Source organism: Pan troglodytes, chromosome 1 (assembly GCF_028858775.2).
Source record: "Pan troglodytes isolate AG18354 chromosome 1, NHGRI_mPanTro3-v2.0_pri, whole genome shotgun sequence".
Lineage (NCBI taxonomy): Eukaryota > Metazoa > Chordata > Mammalia > Primates > Hominidae > Pan > Pan troglodytes.
Window position 1 is genome coordinate 36,015,879 of NC_072398.2, and position 24,664 is coordinate 36,040,542.

General features: G+C 38.4%; 1 protein-coding gene across 38 annotated transcripts in view; it reads right to left on the reverse strand.

The window, feature by feature from the left end:
• The window catches only part of RPS6KC1 (ribosomal protein S6 kinase C1), a 213,609-nt gene that overhangs the window by 174,034 nt on the left and 14,911 nt on the right, over positions 1-24,664 (reverse strand). For 14 of the 38 annotated variants that reach the window (XR_008537244.2, XR_001712482.4, XR_010150499.1 and 11 more), the window contains exons 2-3: positions 23,580-23,615; positions 16,820-16,940 (exon numbers count right to left, since the gene is read on the reverse strand). Coding sequence is in view for 13 of the 38 variants with exons in the window: in XM_016938511.4 (XP_016794000.1) it covers positions 16,820-16,940; positions 23,580-23,615 (157 nt within the window). In the remaining 25 variants the exon portion in view is untranslated. Of the gene's footprint in view, positions 1-16,819; positions 16,941-21,636; positions 21,754-23,579; positions 23,616-23,919; positions 23,993-24,664 lie in introns of those variants that run through there. The other 24 variants (XR_010150500.1, XM_063792254.1, XM_001171117.7 and 21 more) reach the window with 8 other exon arrangements.

The window sequence follows — 24,664 nt, forward strand, 5'->3', positions numbered from 1 at the left end:
CAGTGGCGTGATCTCAGCTCACTGCAGCCTCCGCCTACCGGGTTCAAGTGATTCTCCTGTCTCAGCCTCCTGAGTAGCCGGGATTACAGGTACACACTACCATGCCTGGCTAACTTTTGTATTTCTAGTAGAGACGGGGTTTCACCATGTTGGCCAGGCTGGTCTTGAACTCCTGACCTCGTGATCCACCCGCCTTGGCCTCCCAAAGTGCTGGAATTACAGGTATGAGCCACTGTGCCCTGCCCTTTCAAAATATTATTGCTCACTGACAATGAATCTGGTTCACTCGAAGCTCTGGTGGAGATGTACAAGGAGATTAATTATGTTTTCATGCCAGCTAACACAACATCAATTCTGCAGTCCATGGGATCAAGGAGTAATTTTGTACTTTCAATCCTCCTTATTTACCTATATATTTCTGTGTGTATATAATATATATAAGCCACTTCCTCACCCCCAATTACCCAACAATGGTTTATTATTTATTATTTATTTAAGAAATACATTTCATAGGCTATAGATGACATACAAGTGATTCCTCTCAGAGACCTAAGCAAAATAAGTTGAAAACCTTCTGGAAAGGATTCACCATCCTAGATGCCATGACAACATTTGGGGGAAGGTAAAACTATCAACTTTTTTTTTTTCTTTGATACAGTGTCTCGTGCTGTCACCCAGGCTGGAGTGCAGTAGCGCAATCTCAAATCACTGCAACCTCCGCCTCCCGGGTTCAAGCAATTCTCCTGCCTCAGCCTCCCGAGTAGCTAGAATTATAGGCAGATACCACCATGTCCGGCTAATTTTTCACCATGTTTGCCAGGCTGGTCTCGAACTCCTGACCTCAAGTGATCCACCCACCCTGCCCTCCCAAAGTGTTGGGACTATAGGCATGAGCCACCATGCCCAGCCAACATTAATAAGATTTTAGAAGCTGATTGTAACCCTCATGGATGACTTTGAGGGGTTCAAGACTTCAGTGGAGGAAGTAACTGCAGATGTGGTAGAAATAGCAAGAGAATGAAAACTGGAAGAGGAGCCTGAAGATGTGACTGAATTGCTGCAATCTCATGATAAAAGTTAAATGAACAAAGAGTTGCTTCTTATGGACGAGCAGAGAAAGTGGTTTCTTGAGAAGGAGTCTACTCCTGGTGAAGATGCTGTGAACACTGTTGAAATGACAACAAAGGATTCTGAATGTCACATACACTTAGTTGATAAAGCAGTCACAGGATTTGAGAGGACTGACTCCAATTCTGAAAGAAGTTCTACTGTAGGTAAAATGCTATCAAACACCATCACATGTTACAGAGAAATCTTTTGTGAAAGGAAGAGTCAATGGATACAGCAAATCTCATCGTTGTCTTATTTTAAGAAATTGCCACAACTACCCCAACTTTCAGCAACCACCACCCTGATCAGTTGGCAGCCATCAATATGGAGACAAGACGCACCATGAGCAAAAAGACTACCACATACTGAAGGCTCAGATGAAAATTAGCATTTTTAGCAATATAGTATTTCTTAATTAAGGTACGTACTTTTTTAAGACATAGTGCTACTGCACACTCAATAGACTACAGTACAGTATAAACACAACTTTTATATGTACTAGGAAACCAAAATATTCTGTGTGACTCACTTTATTGCGATGGTCTGAAACCAAATCTGCAATATCTCTGAGGTATACCTATATATTTCTGTGTGTGTATAATATATATAAGACACTCTCCCACTCCCAATCACCCAACAATGGTTATTAAAAGCTGTAGAGGGGAGGGAATTAAATCCAAACATTCTAACTAAGCTCATTACTCACTAAAAATAAAGCCTCTCTGTTTGATTTATAAGCTGTCTTTGGAATCTTCCCTATGTTGTTTTTATTATTTAGAAGAACTCCTAAATAGCAGAGTTTACAACTTTTTTAAAATGCATGTTAGTCATCAAAAGCTAGTTCATGGAACTAAAACTTATCCTTGACCAGTATGAAATTATCTAGAAAAGCTTAATGCTGATGATTCTTAACTATATCAAAAGTTCATTCACAGAGTAAAAAGAAAGAGAGAGGTCAAGATTCTCTGGATTAAATTCTCTCTAGCCAAACAGCACCAGGAACACACTTGTAGTTAAACAAGCTGAATTTATTACTTTTTACAACTAAGGAGAATACATACCATTGGGAACACTGGGGCATTTCACCAAGAGGGTATCAGAAAGGACTTACAGGGCTTTGGCTTGTGTTAGGGAAGGGTTCAAGGAAGTGGGGTTCTGCCCTGGATTGGATGCTGTCAGGAAGTGGAGGTAATTCTATGATTCTCTCAATTCTAATTCTATGATTCTATGATTTTTTAATGTATCTTACTATGAAGCAGGAAAAATAAAGCAAGGCTAAGGTTATGATTTATAAAGAAGCAGTAGTCATTCATTGTAACCACAATGAGGATATTTGATCATTTTTGTGACCTGAACAATGTTTATGTTTTTGTCTGTGTTCAGATATGACTACAGGATGGTCTTGTTTTTGTTGTCATCCAAGGACATGGAGTGATCTTGTCTAATGTTCATGTTCTATGGAATTGTTTTTGTTCAATACGAGAACAACACAGCCTAATTGTGAATTCCAGGCCAACTCTAAGAAACACCAAGGTCAAACCAATATAGTGCCTGGCCAGTTCTTAGCTATTGGGAGCTGCCTGTCTCTCTCTCACAGGAAGTCATACTCTGATGACAGATAGAAGAAAACAAACAACAAACAATGATCTATTCATGAGAAAACAATCAGACAGATATAGCTTGTGAAACTGGCAAAACTACTGTTCTACGTTCTTTAAAAATGTCAGTGTTATGAAAAATCAAAAAGAAAAAAATAAGAACTATTCTAGATTAAAGAAACCAAGAGAGGCATGACAGCTTCCCAATACTTTAAAATTTTTTCCTTAGAAATCTGTGATGATATTAATGATTTTTAACACTGTATAATAAAATGGGTAAGTGTTTACAAAATCTGCATAATTCAGGAAACCAATATTTTTCAAATGACCAATACATGGTGTTACAAACTCATGCCCAGGTAAAAGATATATTCAAATCTAAGACAGACCAACGGATTGTAATGTAACAAAGTACAAAAGGTTCATTTATAGGGTTCTGATTCCACAATGCAACTAGCCTTTATGAAATTACCACACATCAAGTTTTGGTGTATCAAAGAATACCTTTAATTATCTGAAAAAGGTATTAAAACACTCCTCCCAGGCCGGGCGCGGTGGCTCACCCCTGTAATCCCAGCTGAGGGGATTTTGGGAGGCTGAGACAGGCAGATCACGAGGTCAGGAGATCGAGATCATCCTGGCTAACATGGTGAAACTCCGTCTCTACTAAAAATACAAAAAAAAATTAGCTGGGCGTGGTGGCTGGCACCTGTAGTCCCAGTTACTCGGGAGGCTGAGGCAGGAGAATGGCATGAATCCAGGAGGCAGAGCTTGCAGTAAGCCGAGATCACGCCACTACACTCCAGCCTGGACAACAGAGCGAGACTCCATCTCAAAAAAAAAAAACACTCCTCCCTTTTTCAACTGCATTATCTTTGTGACCCTGAATTTTACTCATGTACTTCAACCAAAATAACATATCTCAACAGGCTGAATACAGAAACAGCTATAAGAATCCAGCTATCTCCTCTTAAGCCAGACATTAGAGATTTGTAAAAACATAAACCAACACCACTCTTCTTGCTATTTCTTTTTTGCTTTGGAAGAATCATTTTTCATAAAAACATCCTTTTATGTTAACATGTAGTGTATTTTTTATTTTTATTTAATACAATTTCTAAAATTTCTAGTATGGTAAATATTAATAGCTAAAACCTACATAAACAACAGTCCTTTGAAGTCTTCAATAATTTTTAAGAATATAAAGAAGAATCTAAGACCAAAACATCTAATAGTCATTGATATATATCTCCCATGTAGACATGAGAATAGATGTGTAGAAAAATTAATTAAAAACAGAATAGAAAAGGTTTATTTCAAATTGCCCTCCAAAGAAACTGTATGAATTTATACTCTTCCTGTTGTATATCTATTGCTCCATACTAGGTATAATCAAACATTTTAATTTTGGCTTTGGGATTGACTTTTGATGACATCATCACCTATAACTACTCTACCTTTTAAATCTTAACTCATACTTTTATTTTGCTCAACTTCTTTATATGTCAGGCACAGTCCTACATGCTGAAGATACATTCATAACACCAAAGCAGTCTCTGGATCATGCAGCTTAGGGTCTTGTCAAGGAATCAAAGAGAAAGAGAGAAAATTATAATTAAAGGGCAAGGCAGGGTTCTTACTTTTAGAACACAAGAAAAAATACTGGCTGTAGGTTTAGAAGCATGATTCTTAAAACTTCTCAGACTGATGACTTCTTAAAATTATCTTCATCTTCATATTTAGAGTGCCACAAGTCTTAAAAACTTGATGGTGAGGATACCACATCCTGAAACAGTTCTCTTTCTCAACTCTGGATCCTAATGCTCACTTCTTCAACCATAAGACTCTAAGTTTCTTAGAGGGGCTGTCTGCATCATGATATCCTCAGTGCCAATTTTTAGAAAGCTTCTTGAATTAAATATGCCCATAAAATTTCTAGATAATTGATAGCTGGACTGAAATTAGTCAAAGAAGATTATTAATAGCTACATGATCCAGAGACTGCTTCAGTCTTATGAGTGTATCTTCAGCATGTAGGACCGCGCCTGACATATAAATACTTGAAAAATAAGTTGAGCAAAATAAAAGCATGAGGTAATAGATTTTTGGCATGTAAACATGCTTGCCAGGCACTTTAACAGCAAAATGGGGCCGGGCGCGGTGGCTCACGCCTGTAATCCCAGCACTTTGGGAGGCTGAGGCAGGTGGATCACCTGAGGTCAGGAGTTCGAGACCAGCCTGGCCAACATGGTGAAACCCCGTCTCTGCTAAAAATACAAAAATTAGCCAGGTGTGGTGGCACATGCCTGTATTCCCAGCTACTCGGGAGGCTGAGACAGGAGAACCGCTTGAACCTGGGAGGCGGAGGTTGCAGTGAGCCAAGATTGCACCACTGCACTCCCGCCTGGGTGACAAGGGCAAAACTCCATCTTAAAAAAAAAAAACGAACAGCAAAATGGTGGTCAAAAGAGGTAGTAGTTGCAATGGGAAAGGGCACACACATACATCTTTAAATGGGAAAGGTATCAAGAAAAAAAGTAAGGAACCATTGATATTGAATAGTAACTGTAAAGAGAAAACAACAGAAATGTGAAGCACCATGGAATATAAGATCAAAGGCCAAAAGCAGGCAGTCACATGCTAACAGCCTACAACGGTAAGAGTTCATGAACTCCCAAATGCTTGGTAGGGGAACAGAATGGATTGAAGACCCATCATCAGAACTAATGGTTCTATTGCTATTGACCTGTTGCCCACATCCCTCAATTGCTTTCACATAAGAAAATAAAAATGCTTTTCTTTTTATTATGTGCCCAAGTTACCTCTATTACATATATCTCAAGATATTAAAAAATCATAAATTGTTACTATTAAATATTTGTTAAAATTAAAGAATAGTAGCAATAAGCTTTTGATGATCACTTCATTCTGGCACAAATGCCACTGATGTTGCTATACTATGTGAGATTCTCTATATCTTGTCCCCAAATCTCAAGTAGGAGTGAAATGTAAAACGTACTGAGGAAGCAAGTGTCAAGTTCAGTGAATACGGTAATCCTATAATCAGCCTGGAGAAACCCCTGTTCCATGTAGACTACCAGCCAATGGAAACAGGTCATTCAGAATTACTTCAGATCATTCAGAACTCTTCCTAAATCAGAGTATCAATATAGGGTTCAATCAAGAGACAGAAGCCACACAGTAATTTGAACAGGGAAAAGTTTAATATAAAAAAAATTAGCCATGAGGCCAGGCGCAGTGGCTCATGCCTGTAATACCAGCACAGCACTTTGGGAGGCTGAGGCGGACAGATCACTTTGTGCTCAGGAGTTCGAGACCAGCCTGAGCAACATGGCGAAACCCCGTCTCTATTAAAAATACAAAAATTAGTTGGGCATGGTAGCCTGTAATCCCAGCTATTCGAGAGGCTGAAGCCGGAGAATCGCTTGAACCCGGAGGTGGAGGCTGCAGTGAGCCATGATCACACCACTGCACTCCAGCCTGGGCAAGAGAGCAAGACTCCATCTCAAAAAAAAAAAAATTATTAGCCATGAGAGTGGAGTAACAATAAAGGTAAAAAGAGAACTCTGAAGAATATCCTAGGGTGAGGGAGAATACCCAAAGAAGGAACAACTTAGAAAGGGGAACTCTTCTCCAAGGCTGGGATTCAGATCTCTGTAGAGAAGGTGTGGTTGCAGCCATGGGATGGAAAAAAACCATTGGATGGAAAAAAAGTTTGCTAGGTTCCCTGGGCCATCGTTGAACCACAGTTGCCAGAAAAACAGGAAAGACTCCTCCAGAATTTAAGCATGCCAAGGCTGACAGGTGAGCACACAGTCATGGTATGAGGAACCAACTCACCAGCAAGGTAATGCAAGTCCTGGGGTACCTAGCATCTGCAGTGGGAAGACCACAGGAAACAACTTTCTGGGGTTAAAGCAGGCCAAGGCTAGCAGACAGGCCTGTAGAAGGAGAGGGGGTTATTAGGAGTGTACTCTCCAGGAGGGCAACCAGGTCTAGAGTCCAAAATGTGTTGGCAGGGAGGGGGAACAAGGGACACAGGAAACAACTCTGCAGGGTGCTAGCAGGCCAAAGCTGAGGGGCAGATACACAGACAAATTCCGGGTACACAGAAGGAGTCAGAGAGTTAGAAACTCAGTCTCCAATAGGACTGCGGCATCTTGGTGTCCTTAGCTAGGTGATCACCAAACTGGCTGAGCCTGCAAGCTTATCAAGAGATTGTGTGGCCAAGGCAGAATGGCTCTGGCAACAATGCAAAAAGAGCAAGAAAAAACAAAATCCATAGGATACCGGAAGAAGGAAGACAAGCCCCCTATACTCCTGAAATGGAGTGCCCTCCACTGCTAAGCTTAACAGTGTATTCACCATAAAGAAAAAATACTGAAAGAATCCTACCCCTTAACCAAGCAGGAAATGAAGAAAGAGATTTGACGCTAAGAAGCAATAAAGGGATAACTGGCACAGCCTCTTAGAACCAAGAATTATCACTGTAAGAGCCCCAGGAACTCCAGGCTGATCTTGAAAGGCAATAATTTCCCCAATGTTGATAAGAAATATAGCTGGTATTAGCTATCAGAACATACTCTGTAAAGCCGCTGCATAAAAATCAATGTGATATAGACATAGGTATTTATATAAGAATAGACAAATAAATGCCACAAAAGAGAAAATCCTTAATTAGTGAAAACTCACATGAAGTCTATACATAACAAAGATAATAATTCAACTTCATTGAGAAAAAGGTGGGTTATCTAACAAGTGATCTTATAAGTCCATTTCATCCGTAAAAAAAAAGGTAAAGTGAAACATCATCTGACATCCTGTTCAAATATAAATTCCTCAAGAATTATTTTTTAAACTTTTTTTTAACTAGTACTATAATAATCATCTTGTAAAACATGTAGGCATTAGGAGACATTTCTAGTCAAGACCAGAAACCCAAAACCAGGAGGTGGGAGGAGAGTACAAAGAGAACTAAATATATAATTGAACATATAAAATTTTGTTTCACTAAAGGTATTATAAACAATTCTAAAATATATGTATATCCATATAATACACGTGCACATATACATATATATATGCAGGTTTGCAAATGATTAGAGGTATGTATAAATGTGTGCATTATACCTATGCATATAGATAAATGTATTACATTTCCTATCTCTGGCTGTTGAAAAAAGCTTAGATGTAAGTTGCAAGAAGCATACCTACTGTCCAGATAGTGATCTCTGTAGCAGCCAGGGTCTGGACAGAAAATGAAATCCATACAGCAATTTAAATAGGGAGTCTTATAAAGAATTATTAACTATTTACCCAGAATTAACTACTAAGAAGAAATAAAAGACAACTCTTAGGAATGCCTAGGTTGAGGAGGAAAACCAAAGGAAATACCTGAAAGAGGTGCCCCCTTGCCAAGGCTGGAATTCAGATCTCATTGGAGGCAATGTGGCTGTAACCCACTGGTTGTCCCTGACATAGCTGTTCTAATATGATAGTAGGAGGGTCAAACTTCATGGGCAAGGAACTACAGGCCGAGACTGGCAAGCAGGAAGCTCTGTTGTGGTGCCAGCAGATCCAGGCTGGAAGGCAAGGAGCTGCAGGCAGTAACTGACAACAAAATTTCCTAGGGGATGAGTACCACTAGGCATCCCACACATGCCACTGGCAGCACAGAGCAAATAGGAACGGAAGCACACCAAAACCCTACTTCCTACAGTGTCCTTGCAACACCTTCTACTGACTAAGCTCATCCATACCAGCTGGAAAAGGAGATCTGACAAAGCAATGAAGGATGGATGTGGAGCTAAAATACAATAAACTGAGAAGCAGCATAGTCTTTAACACCATTATCCACAAAAAGCAACTAGGGTTCCTTGAAGAAATGGTAGATTTCAGGGCAGGAGCAGAATAAATTCAAGATGAGCACTGAACATCTTGTTATGCCTAAAAATAACAAGTGCTGAAATAAAAAAAAAAAGAAAATAGGATGAGAGGAAGTTACAAGGACACAGAATCCAGCTTAAAAGGGCTCCTACTGATCAAAGCTGGGACAATTTGTGAATCAAAATAATTAAATGTATTAATGAATTCTAAACTACTAGAAAAAAAAGATATGTGAGTCCAGATCAATTAGGGATAGATGGACAGATTCATGGATACAATATATAGATATACAGACACAGATACACAGCTGTATAGATACACAGAGAAACGTAGATGCATAAACAAACAGACACAGATAAAGGGAGAAGGAAGGGTAACAGCAAAGGCGGAGAGGTACAGGAATTGGAAAATCATTATTTTGTAACTATTATATAAACATTGAGTCAGGCAAGAATCATCAATGGATGCTAAATCCAGGGGATAATTTTGTTTTCATGATCTTACAAATATCTACCCAAAGGTTACTTATTAGCTTCAAGAAAGAAAAAAAATGAATATACATTGTGTAGTAGTCTGAAAAATGGTTCCCTAAAGCTAATCCCTGGAACCTGTAAATGTTACCTTATTTAGAGAGTCTTTGCAGATATGATGAAGGATCTCGAGATGGGGATATTATCCTGGATTATCTGGATGGGCACTAAATGCTTCACAAGTGTCCTTATAAGAGAGTCGAGGGAAATTTCACAAAGAGGGAAATATGAAGATGGAACAGAGGGAGGTTTGAAGTTGAGGACCCTGAAGACTAAAGTAATGCTGCCACAAGCCAAAGAACATAGGCAGCTACGAAAAGCTGAAAGAGGCAAGGAACAGTGTCTCTCCTCCGAAAAGAGAGCATCCCTGCCAACACCTTGATTTCAGCCCAGTGATACCAATTTCAGACTTCTGGCCTTCATAACTGTGAGAAAATAAATTTCCATTGTTTTACGCCACCAAGTGTATGGTAATCTGTTATGGCAGCCCCAGGAAACTAACACAGTGGAAAAGCTTGACAATACCTTGACCAGGTGACACAAATTCATATCACTAATAAGGGGCAGACAGACATCACGTGCCTTCAGATGAGATACTCTGAGGACACCTATGCAGTATCCAGCCAGGAAGAATTCATAACCTAGAACTAAACATGAGAAAACATCAGAGAACCTAAAATGAGAATCGTTCTCTTTAAAAAGGGGGAAAGGGATATGGATAGAGAGGCAGAAGGTATTCTTCAAAAATGCCAATATAATGAAAACAAAAAACGGCTATATTAACATTCCAGTGACTAAATAAAATACCAATCCTAGAATGGATCCTATCCCAGAGAGAAGAAAAATGACATTAAAAGGTCAGCTAACAAAAGTGGAATACAGATGGTAGATTATATCAAAGTATTGTATCAATATTAAATTTACTCAAATTGATAACTGAACTCCATTGATGTAATAGAATATCCCTATTCTTAGTGAAGAACTGAAGTGCTTAGGAGTAAAGGGACATGAAATTTGGAATATAATTTGGAATAGCTCATTAAAAAATTATGGCCAGGTGTGGTGGCTCACACCTGTAATCCCAGCACTTAGGGAGGCTAAAGTGGGAGGATCACTTCAGTCTGGGAAGTCGAGGCTTCAGTGAGCCATGACTGTGACACTGCACTCCAGCCTGGACAACAAAGTGAGACCCTGTCTCAAAAAAGTTAGAAAAGAAAGAAAGAAAAGTTAAGAAATTAAAACTTAAAATAATGTAAAATTACGTGCATATATTTTATATGTGTGTGCTGGGGGAGAAAGGGGAAGAGGGAGAGAGAGAGGAGATAGAGGAAGAGAGGGAAAGGGAGAGAGGGAAGGAGAAAGAGTGAGAGAGACACCAGCAAATGATAAAGTAAATGGGATAAAAGCTTAACAATAAGTGAATCTGGTTGGAAAGTATAGAGGTGTTCTTGTACTATTCTTCTTCTTGCAACTTTCTGTAAGTTTGAAACATCCCTCATCTCCACAGGCTACCTGAGTGTTCTCACCATACAGCAACCAGTTTCCCCAAAACATGTAACGACACATGGAGGGGAGGTGGGAGCATGAGCACACAAGATGGAAGCTACAGTCTTTTTTATAACCTAATCCTGGAAGTGATATACCATCCCTTCTGCATATGCTACCAGTCATACAGACTAATCCTGGTTCAGTGTGGGAAGGGGCTTCACAAGAACATAAATACCAGGAGACAGGGACCACTGGGGGCCATCTTGGAAGCTGGCCAACACAGACCTCTCTTTGGCCTCAAAGATTCACACCCCTCCCACATACAAGATCTCCTCACCCTCCTCCCAAGGTCCCCAAAAGTCTCATCCCATTATGGCAGCAATTCAAAGTCTAGAATCTCATCTAAGTCACATCCACGTGTGACTGAGGTTCTTCAGGTGTCGTTCCCTAAGTGTAGCTCCTTAAGTACAATCCTCCTAACCTGTGAAACTATAGACAAGTTACCTCCCCTCTACCCACTCAATACACAATAGTGGGATAGGCATGGAATAACTGCTATAGACATTCCTGTACAAAAAGGTGAGTAAATGCGAGCCCCAAAGAAGTCAATGGGTCCATAGTAATTCTGAAATCCAGCAGGGCAAATGTTGGAAGTTTCTGATTAAGGCTCACAGGCTGGGAATAAATTCTCCAAGGCTATGGCTCTGCCCTCTGAGCTACTGGTTCCACCCTCTGAGTCATACCTCCTTTTCGGTGAAAAACAGCAAGGTGTGTGGCTTCATGGTTGTTTTTAGCCTTCCTGCCAGTAAAATTTGGGGGAGACAAAAGTCTCTTTTCACTTTGTACTGCTTTTCTGCTTGTCAGTCCAAGCTAACAATGTTTCTGCATATATAATTACTTATAACTTTTTTGTGGGGGGGTCACCTGTGACTCTTATTGGGGTTTACTCAATTAAACAAAAGTGATAGCCACAAATCTCAAGTTAAACCCTTCTGTAGCTTTGGCTTCTGCTGAGTTGGCAGAGGCTTACACTTCCACGAAGCCCTACTATTTGAGAGGATGTGTAAGGCACAACCTTAATCTTTATTGAGAGCATTTGGTCTGACTGAATCTTTCTAAGGTCTTAAAAAACATTTTATTTCACACTGGGCTTCATCTTTAGGCCATATTTGCTCAGAAGTCATTTCTTAATTTTAGTACTCTCTGCTATCCAGAAAGATAGCATTTTCAAAACAAGTCCTAGGACCTTTTTGTTTAACAATCCTTCCTTTAGTTTCTCTCTCTCCTTTCACATTTTACTATGAGCAGCAAGAAGCACCATACTGTAAACACTCTGGGTGGAAATCTCTTCAGCTAGCTTACCCAGTTCATTTGCAAAGTACATTTTCAACTTTCCACATAACTGTAGGCAACAGTGTTGCTAAACTTTCTGCAACTACATAAGAGGGATCTTCCCTCCAGTTTCCAGTAACACTTACCTAACTTCTTTGGGAAACCTCACTTGCAGTCTTACCGAATACCATGAGGCTCCAACTAATCACTACTTTTTTTTTATTATTTATTTTTTTGAGATGGAGTCTCGCTCTGTCGCCCAGGCTAGAGTGCAGTGACACGATCTCAGCTCACTGCAAACTCTGCCTCCCAGGTTCATACCATTCTCCTGCCTCAGCCGCCTGAGTAGTTGGGACTACAGGCACCTGCCACCACGCCTGGCTAATTTTTTTTTTCTTTTTTGTATTTTTAGTAGAGACGGGGTTTCAACGTGTTAGCCAGGATGGTTTCGATCTCCTGACCTCGTGATCTGCCCGACTAGGCCTCCCAAAGTGCTGGGATTACAGGCATGAGCCACCGTGCCGGGCCCAATTAATCACTTCTTCAAGGCACTTCAGGCACTCACCAACACTCCTCAAAGCCCATAGCTCATTTCAAAACCACTCCACATTTTCAGTTTTGTTACAAAGTCTATTAAGTAGTTATTGCTGGGTAACAAATTATCCCAAAACATGGTAGCTTACAAGAAACATTTACTATCTCACTCAGTCTCTGAGGGTCAGGAATTCAAAAGTGGCTTGGCTGGGTGGCTCTAGCTCAGGCCCCTCATGAAATTGCTGTCAACTGTCATTCAACGCTGTAGTCATCTCAAAGTTCAACTGGGTCTGGAGAATCTGCTTCTAAGTTCATTCACATGGCTGTGGCAGGCTTCATGCTTACTAGTTTTTGGCTGGATGCCCCTGTTCCTCACCATGTGGGCCTCTTCATAGGCTACCAGAATGTTCTTAACCATAGGAAAAGCTGGTATCCCTCAGGGCAAGTTATGAGAAAGAGAAAGGAAAAAAAAAAAAAAAAAAAAAAAAAACCTTAAGAGAGATGCCACAGTCTTTTATAAATAAATCTCAGGAAAGAGATATACCATCACTTTTGTTATTGGTCACACAGACCAACCCTGGTACAATCTGGGAAGGTGCTATGGTTTGGATATGGTGTGTCTGACCCCACCAAGTCTCATGTTGAAATCTGATCCCCAACGTTCAAGGTGAGGCCTGGTGTGAGGTGTTTGGATCACGGGAATGGATGTCTCATGAGTGGCTTGCTGGTTCTCACTCTTAGTTCCCGTGAACTAAACCTGTTGGAAAAAGCCTGGCACCTCCTCCTCTCTCTCGTTTCCTTCTCTCATCATGTGGTGGCCTCTCATTCCCCTTCTGCCATGAGTGGAAGCAATCTGAGGTCCTTCCTAGATGCAGATGGAGGCCCCATGCATCTTTTATCTCCTGTAAAACCATGAGCCAAATAAACCTCTTTTCTTTATAAGTTACCCAGCCCCGGGTATTCCTTTGTAGCAACACTACACAGACTAAGACAGAAGGGAAGACACAAAGGTGTGAATACCAGGAGAAAAGAATCATAGGAGGCTATCTTGGAGGCTGGCTATCACAAAAGGCATGGTCCAAATATTTAGCAAACTAAAATGTGGCATGATTTCAATTCCCTGATGTAGTATAAGGAAAACAGAGACTTCACTTACACATTTTTCTTATGTTGGCACAGTAATTGTAACAATTGAACCTTGCAGAACAAAATGTAATTGTGGTATACCACCTGATGTTATAATGAACAATATTTGCTCTGTCATAATAACGTTAATAAGGCAGGGTGCGGTGGCTCACGCTTATAATCCCAGCACTTAGGAAGGCTGAGGCAGGAGGATTGCCTGAGCACAGGTGTTAAAGACCAGCCTGGGCAAAATGGTGAAAACATGTTGCTACAAAAATTACAAAAATTAGACTGGCATGGTGGCATGTGCCTATAGTCCCAGCTACTCGGGGGGCTGAGGTGGGAGGATCGCTTGAGCCCAGGAGATGGAGGCTGTGTGATTGCACCACTGCACTCCACCCAGGGTGACAGAGTGAGACTCTGTCTCAAAAAATAATAATTTTATAAATGATGTTTATTAAATTCTAGCTTTGAGAATTATTCTATACATTACGAGCTTAATTATGACTATTAAAGAGAATATAAATATTACCACCTTTGACAAATGTTAAAATATAAGCACAGATTTCAAATGTTAAGTGGTGAAGAGAGCTGAAGAGGTAGGAGGAAGATCAAAAATGCTATTAGAATCATCTTAGACAAATGATATTGTCCACACTTACGGAACGAGAAATAAAGTCAACAGAAGAACTAAAAATATTATGTAATAATACTGAGAAACAGGGTAAACAAGCTAAATCCTTACCCACCAGAGTAGTGAGTCAATAGATATGTAAAAGTTGTTAAATCAAGAAAAAATGGGCCAGGCGCAGTGGCTCACGCCTGTAATCCCAGCACTTTGGGAGGCCAAGGAGGCCAGATCACCTGACGTCAGGAGTTCAAGACCAGCCTGTCCAACATGGCGAAACTCTGTCTCTACTAAAAATACAAAAAATTAGCTAGGCGTGGTGGCAGGTGCCTGTAATTCCAGCTACTCTGGAGGCTGAGGCAGGAAATCACTTGAACCCAGGAGGCAGAGGTTGCAGTGAGCCGAGATCACGCCACTGCACTCCAGTCTGGGCGACAAGAGTGAAATTTCATCTCAAAAAAAAAAAAAGAAAAAAAGAAAAAATGGTATAAGCTTATTATAGATACAGATATAAGTACTTGAAAAAAGGATTAAAATTCAGTTATGTATAGAAGCAAAACTAGGTGGAGGGAAGGAGCAGGAAACTTGTTTTTATCGTACATTCTTCAATACTACCTTTGTGCTTTGTTTTTATTTTACTTAGCCACATGCCTCTTTAAAAGTTATCTGCCAGGCGCGGTGGATCACAACTGTAATCCCAGGACTTTGGGAGGCTGAGGTAGGCAGATCACTTAAGCCCAGGAGTTCAAGACCAGCCTGGGAAATGTGGTGAAACCCCATTTCTACAAAAAATAGAAAAATTAGTCAGGCATGGTGGTGTGCACCTATGGTCCCAGCTACCTGGGAAGCCAAGGAAGGAGAATCACCTGAGCCCAGGAAGTCAAGGCTACAGTGAGCAAGATCACACCACTGTACTCCAGCCTAGGTGACAGAGTGATACTCTGTCTCAAAAAATAATAATAATAATTTAAAAGTTATTCCAATGTATAAAGGAAAATGATGTTACAATTATTTAAAACAACGAGACAATATGCATCAAAAGTCTCAAAAATATGCAGACCCCTTGACTGAGTAATTCTTCTCCCAGGAATTCACCCTACTGTACACCTGCACAGTAATGTATGAACAAGAATAGTAACTGCAGTGTTATTTGTAACAGCAAAAGGCCAAAAGTAATATACCAGTAAAAGATTGGTTAATAAATCAGTTCAAAAACTGGAATACTATGTACATATTAAAATTAGTAATATAGATCTTTTTATTGACATGAAAAGACAATCATAATATACTGTCATATAAAAAATAAAGAAAAAATATATATACTGTTATATAAAACCAGGTTACAAAATCATACATAGCAAGATTCCATTTTTGAGGTTTCTATACAAAGATGGGTAAAAAGGCATATACATATTAATAAGCACAAAAATACACCATACACACACACTGATACAGAGTCTAGAATAATATGCCAAAATATTATACTATCTAGGAGATGGTATTATTGCTGAATTTCTCTTTACGTTTTAAGTATTTTTCTGTACCACCTGAGTTATTTGCATATACTACTTTCATAACCTGAAAAAAAATTGTCTAGCTTGAAAAATAAATGTGCATATACCTTGACTCTGCAATTACGTATGCAGAAATTGGTTGCAAAAAGTAATAGGATAAAATGTTCTGGCCCGGGCACAGTGGCTCATGCCTGTAATCCCAGCACTTTGGGAGGTCAAGGCGGGCGGACCACTTGAGGTCAGTAGTTCGAGACCAGCCTGGCCAACATGGTGAAACCTCATCTCTACTAAAAATACAAAAATTAGCCAGGTGTGGTGGCAGACGCCTGTAATCCCAACTACTCGGGAGGCTGAGGCGGGAGAATCACTTGAACCCAGGAGGTGGAGGTTGCAGTAAGCCAAGATCGTGCCACTACACTCCAGCCTAGGTGACAGAATGAGACTCCATTTCAAAAAAATTCTGTCCATATAAGAACATTTACGTTAGAGTTATAGAAAAAAAACATGAATATTCTATACTTCCAGTCAAAATCCAGACAGGGGACAGAAACTACACCAATTATTTTGACACAGAAAATTTAATATAAAATACTGTTACCTAGGTATTTGAAAACTGATGAGGCAAAAAAAAAAAAAAAGAATACTAAGGTATCAAAAAGAAGTTGCAAGAAGCAAATACTAGAAAACCACACCATTCATACTATAAGCAAAGTGTCAGGGAAACGTACAAAATGAGACTTAATTTAAAAAAAGAAAGAATTTTAAAACTATAAGAATAACTGAATATGACCTTTTCTTATGTTCCTACAGGGTTTTTTATTTGGTTGGTTGGAACTGAAGTTGTTTTGTTTCATAGATAGGAAGAGTAAATATATTCTGGGTACACAAAACTATAACAAGAACAAGAAAAGACAATTTCAAGTGCTGTTGAACAATATGAATTATCTCAATAAGTAAAAGGGCTTCTGACTTCATAGTGTAGTTATGTTAGAGTTCAGTATATATACAAAATTAATTATTTTTTTAAATTACAATTTCAAAATAATCACTTACCAAACACTATTCCTTTAGCAAATGGAGGAAACAACTCTGAATGTCGGAATAAGTTTTTGTGAATTTGCCATAGTTCTTTGTGTAGTTTCTTAAAATCACTGTATCTCTTCCATACAATTATCTAAAGAGAGAAAAAAATTAAACATGTATCTCATAACCATTTAGGTTCAGATATCTGAACAACAAATAATCCTTTCATTAAAGTGTTCAAAATTGCATGCAAAAGCAAACACATGTCCTAAACAATATGATTAACTGACTGAAATTAACTAGTAATATTTGCTTTAAAAATATAAGGCAGATTCCTGCTGACCAGGGGTACAAAAAAAATAAAGTAAAAATATATTACATATAAAGCGGCAATTCTTCCTCAAACTATTCTGTTTTGGTTTCAAATTTTCATTTTAAACAAGTATGGTTTTATTCATACTGGAAAAAATTCAACCCAGTATGGAGAAGATTTATACTATATAAAATGTCACTTCATCTCTTCAAAAACCAATTACAATTGGCCTGCAAATGAGTTAGGTGTCAAAACATGTATCCTTTCTCAAAATAATGTATTTATAAAGACAAAATAATTAATTTAGGCAATTTTTAAACAAAAGTACATACTCGGTATTTGCCTAAAAGGATAAACTGGCCGGGCACAGTGGTTCACGCCTATAATCCCAGCACTTTGGGAGGCCAAGGCAGGTGGATCACCTGAGCTCAGGAGTTCAAGACCAGCCTGGCCAACATGGTGAAACCCCATCTCTACTGAAAATATAAAAACTAGCAGGGTGTGGTGGTGGACGCCTATAATCCCAGCTACTCGGGAGGCTGAGGCAGGAGAACTGCTTAAACCCAGGAGACAGAGGTTGCAGTGAGCCGACACAGTGCCACTGCACTCCAGCCTCAGCAACAGCGTAAGACTCTTGTCTCAAAAAAAAAAAAAAAAGGATAAACTGAGTAACACTGAAGAAGTAGCTATGCAGCAAGCAATTAACATGGACTTTCATGTCATAAATCTTAATTTACACTAGTAATAAGATGTCTGCAGGCAAGCTGAATCCTGACCAGAACATCATTAAAATTAGTATATTTTTAAAAAACAAAATATCATCTAGATTAGACGACATGTAAAAAAGTGTGTTTTCCTTCATTAGTCTGAATTATTATTTAACCTTACTCAGATTATATCTAAAAAAAAAAACCACTTTGTAAAGAAAAAAGATTTGAAACATGGCCTTGATATCACAGATTCAGCCCCTCAATCTCTAGAAAATAGAGTAAAATTGAGTTTTAAATCCCATCACTTCAGATACTGGGGTCTTTACTTCTGAAAAACTTAATCATCTCAGTTCTAACAAAGTTTTCTAACAAGTTTTTCATGTACAATAGAGTATAATGCTAATGAGCAAATAACAGGTCAAGCAGGTAACCAGGTGTGATTTAAGAGATTCCTGCCAAAAAACCTACCCTCTGTATGTATAAAACTCTTCAGCAAACTTTTTCATGCAGCCAAAAATTCTACCTTAATTAATGTTTATTGTTTTTAATACAGTTATAATCCTAGGAGGCCAGGCAGACTATAATATGAATTAATTTTTAAAAACTGCTTCCTCCTGATGCTTCCCTTGTTCCTCCTGATGTTCCCTGTTCATTTACTCAACAACAAAAAGAGTCACCAAACAAATATTTCTATGGCCCTACTTTCCACTAAGCATCATATTCTTACAAAGTATGAAGAGAAGGGAAATACAGGTCCCGCCTTCAAAGAGTTCACAGTCTAGTTAGGAAGAATAAGCCAACACATCATAAGACAACATCATCATAAGACGGCTTGAAAAATGCTGAGAGGGGCAGTCCAAGAGTGCTGTAGATGTAGTACCTAAATCAGCCTTGTATGTCTGAGAAGCCTTCACAAAAAGTACTACCTTAGAGAGTCCTGAAGGGAAGTGGTCAGTAGACTGACAAAAATAAAATAAAAGGGGAGGGCACCAGGGGTGAAGTTTCTAAAAGAAGAGTGAGATACTAAGTATGTATTACTAAATGAAGACAATTAATTTAGGCAATTTTTAAACAAAAGTACATACTCAGTATTTGCCTAAAATGATAAATAAACTGAAGAACACTGAAGAATAAATAGCTGTGTAGCAAGTTTTGCTACAGAATGGTGGTGCCATGCCCTGAAGTGAACACTAAGGAAGAAGCAGCAGTTCTGAGGCAAGAAAGAGGTTCAATTTTCAACACATTTGACTTAGGAGCTCGTGAGGGAGCTGCTTGGAGCTGTTCAATGAGATAGGTTTAGGGTTGAAGAGCAAAAACTGAGCAGGATCTATTAGCTTGTAGATTAAAAGATCAGTAGCAGATAGGCAGTAATCACTCAGGAAAGGTTTCTCAGCATACGCAGTGAGATGTGAGGATTCTAACAATGAAATGATGGGAACAAAAAATTGTTATTTTTATATTTTAAAAATATATCAAATTACAATCATACGACATTGCCAAGGAATTAAAGGAGAAATGGTTGATGGGCTTATGTAAGCAGTACCTTATATAAGGTAAATGTCATTATAAACTGGACATTACATAAGGTTAAGGTCATTATGACCTGGACATGAAAGTTATTCAAAAGACTGTAGCTCATGGAAACAATTAGATTTGCAGATAAAATTTTTATTCTAGGCCGGGTGTGGTGGCTCACGCCTGTAATCCCAGCACTTTGGGAGGCCGAGGCGGGCGGATCATGAGGTCAGGAGATTGAGACCATCCTGGCTAACACAATGAAACCCCATCTCTACAAAAAATACAAAAAATTAGCTGGACGTGGTGGTGGGTGCCTGAAGTCCCAGCACTCGGGAGGCTGAGGCAGGAGAACGGCGTGAACCCGGGAGGCGGAGTTTGCAGTGAGCCAAGATCATGCCACTGCACTCCAGCCTGGGTGACAGAGCGAGACTCCGTCAAAAAAAAAAAATTTATTCTAGTTAAAGTCATTTTTAAATACTGCAAGACAAACTTAAGGAGCAAAATTTAACAATTTAATCATAACAATTATTAAAATACCATGGTATATGAACCAGTAGATAGTCTGTCAGAGCAAGAATTAGAACCCCCCAGGTGAGAATCTGTGTTTCTTCACCATGCCCTAATTTATTCAATCCTATATTCCTTCTTCTCAACCCTAGGGCTGCAGAACCAAAATACCTAACAGCATCGCAAAATGTCACATCCACTGCCTCCTTTTCTTCTTACTCCTTCTAAGTTCTGAGGTTTCCAGAAATCTTCAAAATACAAAAGTGAACAAAGGTATACTTCCACTACAACAGCAAGTACTGATGTTCATATCTGGACTACACAAAGTCCTCAGAGACACATTTAGAAATTATTTTCTCTAATTAATGTTCAATACTTTCCCATTGAAAAAATAGGTCTATAACAACCTCTTTCTTTATTGAACCAAGTCTCCATAAGTTTCTTATTTATTAAAGTCACTCTGAAGAAAATGTCTCAATGAAATATTAATTCAGTGACAACCATATAAAGCATACAAATAAAAGCTTAATTTTAAAAACATTCCCTTAAATATTTTCTACATAAATGTTTCCTTTTCAGATAATTACACTTAATAACACCAAAAACTTTTTAGATTCCTGTATTTTACAGAACCACCAATTGAATTAACTTTGTCCTTTTCACGCTCACATAGTTTTAATATTTAAAATTTGCTGGATTATCTCTTCCTACAACCAACATCACTACCACACTATTTGCTTATGGATTTTATTTTCCCTCTTTTCAAGAGCGTTTCCTTTCCCGATATATTTCTGAGTGTGTACCTATTTTCTAAAATGATTTTTTCTCACGCTTGTAATCACAGCATTTTGGGAGGCCGAGATGAGCAGATCGCCTGAGGTCAGGAGTTTGAGACCTGCCTGACCAACATGGTAAAACCCCGTCTCTACTAAAAATACAAAAATCAGCCAGGTGTGGTGGTGGGCACCTGTAGTCCCAGCTATTCAGGAGGCTGAGGCAGGAGAATCACTTGAGCCCGGGAGGCGGAGGTTGCAGTGAGCCAAGATCATGCCACTGCACTCCAGTCTGGGTGACAGAGCGAGACTCCATCTCAAGAAATAAATAAATAATATAAATAATAAATAAATAATAAAACTATTTTTTAAAAAAGGATTTAAAAGTTAGAGATTTCTGACATAATATATAGAAAGTCCTGTTTCAGTTCTTTTCCTTTCCCAAATTTCACCAGTGAAATATCCTACCTGTAGAGAGAAACAGGTACAGGTTAATTTGTTTAAAAAAGGGTGAGGGGGAGCAAAACCATCTCTTCTTCACTTTTCTGCTGTCTATTCATGTTCTACACAATCTACTGAATGAGAGCCCACAGATCTTTTAGCATTCTTAGGAAGAAAACACTGATGTGGTGGCATGTGCCAAGGTATATATAAAAGAAAAACAACAAAATTTCTCCTATCTTATAAGGCTAGCGTATTACTAGCCCTACATTTTGTTAAACTATCAGTACATCTAGTCCTCAATAGCCCTTGTGAAGCTTTACTATATAGTCTAAAGCAGTAACAAATGAATAAGTTAATGGAGAGGGAAAGTGAAAGGAAGTGAAAAACAAACTCTAAGTGGTGAACTCCTCTCCCAAATGAGAATTCTAATGTTTAAATACACTAAGTGGGAAACTAAAAAAAGTACTGTTATAATTTCAAGATTATTCTACATTTTAAGAAGCCAACTAAATAGAAAACTTTTAAAAATTTATACCACTTCTAACAAAGAACCATGCAATTGTCTAACTAAAAGACACTTACAAGAGTTTTCGGATGAATGGTTCACCAACAGTTGTTATTATAAAAGAGTTTTCCCGAAAAAAGGACTAAGAAAATGGCAGAGAGTATGTTCATGGATAGGTTGGTTCAGGATTCTCCCTGGAAAATGGGAACATCAAGCTACAAACTACAGCACAGCAATCAGACAACGCATTCAAAGGAAATACACCCATTTTCAATTTTAAGAGTTGTAAACTAGAAATCTAAAGAATAGTTCACACCCATCAATTGATACAAGTAAAGACAGAAAAGTACTTTAACCAATGGTGCAAATTACTTTCACTGATACATATATATGTATGTATACATTTTTTTCTTTCAAAATAACAATATTACAATATTCTTTCTGTTTCCTCGTAGGGAATGAATTGTCTTAAAACCCATCAGGAAAACAGTATTAAATCTATTTTTTTTTTTTTTTTGAGACAGAGTCTCGCTCTGTTGCTCAGGCTGGAGTGCAGTGGTGCAATCTCAGCTCACTGCAACCTCTGCCTCCCAGGTTCAAGCAGTTCTACCTCAGCCTCCCAAGTAGATGGGATTACAGGTGCCTGCCACCATGCCCAGCTAATTTTTGTATAAAAATATATCTGTTTTAAATCATAGGACAAAAACAACTATGAAATCAGACATAGCCAGAAATGATAATGTATAAAATTTAAATATTATCTAAACCTGGGGCCATACACTCATATCAACCAGTACCTAACAGTCACCTTAAATGTATGAATCAAGCCAGGTATTTTCTGTAGAGTAGTGGGACCCGTGGCTAAACAGAAAGAACCTACCACCCAAAGACATTCATATTTAATTGTGGAAAAAAAAAAAACAACACTTTTGCAGAATCAGGACTGTAAACTTAAAGTATCTGTTTTAAACACATTAGGGAGGGGGAAAAAATCCTGATATATGTCCTTCTAGTCTTAGTGAAAATGAGCAGGGACTAAAATGAAAATAAATCAAGAAACATTCAAAGCAGCAAGCTCCTCAGTAAGGATTCCTAAAGATACACAACAAGCACAAAGTAAATACAAATAGAGAATTCCACAATTTTAAGCAAAACATAACAGGCTGGTACCATTATAGAAAGAAGGAAAAAAATGAAAAAATGCACAGAAGAATCTGCAAAAGAACTTACTAACTTAAAGTTTAAAAAAAAAAGAAACATCTATGCCTAAAGCAGTTTTCCAAGATGTCAACATGTCAATTCAATCTAAAAGTGAAAGTAGGCAGAGACTCATAATTTACTGTTAGAATCTTTAAAATAAATATTAGTTACCAAATACTTTTTATTAAACAGGCATTATGATCTTGAAATGGGTAAATAGGGGCCCTTAAGTGATACTGAAATCTTGTAAACACTAGTTACCAGAACAATGATCACTTAGTAAACAGCACCATAATTCATTAAATTCTTATTTATATAACTTAACACCTACTAAAACTTAACAATTACTTAGTAGGTCTCAAATAGGACACTTCAGCTACTGTTTTGTGAAATGAAGACAATCTTCACGCAAACATATAAAGACTGATGTACAGGCCAGGCACAGTGGCTCACGTCTGTAATCCCAGCACTTTGGGAGGCCGAGGCAGGTGGATCACCTGAGGTCAGGAATTCGAGACCAACCTGGCCAACGTGGTGAAACCCCGTCTCTACTAAAAATACAAAAATAGCTGAGTGTGGTGGCAGATGCCTGTAATTCCAGCTACTCGGGAGGCAGAGGCAGGAGAATCACTTGAACCCAGGAGGCAGAGGTTGCAGTGAGCCGAGATTGCTCCACTGCACTCCAGCCTGAGCAACAGGAGCGAAACTCTGTCTCAAAAAAAAGAGGTTGATGTACAAATGATTCAGGCAATTTCCTCAAAAAAGCATTTAGTTAAATTTTTATCAAATACATAAAATAAAATCTTCATATAAATGTTACCTCCTGGACATCCTCTGGATTTCTTCGTGAAACAACCTAAAACAAAACATACATAGAAATCTCTAATCATTATCAAAATTTAAGATTTTATATTTGTATAATTAACTTCCAATAGTGTTTGTATGAAAAATTCAATTTGCTTAAAAAAATAAACACTATATCATTTATCCAAAACTCAGCTATATAATAACTTCACTATCTGAAATTCATACTGTTAAATCAAGTTTAACCTAAAGTTACCTCCCTTAGGCTACATATTTTAAGTTTGGCCTAAAAGTTTCTCTGTACATAATGAAAGAGAAATAGATATGTAAAAAGATGTGTAAAGACTGTAACCTACTCTGGCGCCAATCACCAAGTTTTGGCCAAAGAGAGCCAACTGTTCAAACGGTGTTCAAATAAGGCAAATGCTTAGTTGGAACCAATACGGCTGTTTCAGTTTCCTTTTCTGTACATCACTTTCCTTTTTCTGTCCATAAATCTTCCACCACATGGTTGCGCTGGAGTCTCTCTGGACCTACACTGGCTGAGGAGGCTGACCAATTTGTGAATCATTCTTTGCTCAATTAAACTCTGTTAAATTTAATTTGGCTAAAAATGTTATTTTAACAATACTAAAAATTAAGCAAAAAAACAGCTAAAAGTAAGTCCACATGCTAAAGTTCATATATTCACTACATTCTTAAGAAAAAGCATCTGGCCTTTACTCTTACTTAATTAACATAATTCTAACAAGTTTGTTCACATCTCCCCTTCCCAGCAAGCCTATATACAAATTAGAAGCATAAAAAGCAGCTGCACTTAGGCAAAGTGTACAAGGGATCTCCCTACATTATTTCTTACAACTGTATATGAATCTACATTAGCACAATAAAACTTTCAATTAAAAAAAAGCAGCTACAATGCTCGGACACAACATGTGAGAAGTATGAGAAGTAATCACTGGCTGCCTATGATGAAGAAAACAAAAGTAATATAAATTATTTACAAACATTCAGGGACAAATAATCCTTCTACCAATACTCCCTAAGCAAAGAGGAAAAGGGGAGATTCCTTCAGACTTCTCTGATGACAAAGGCCAAAAA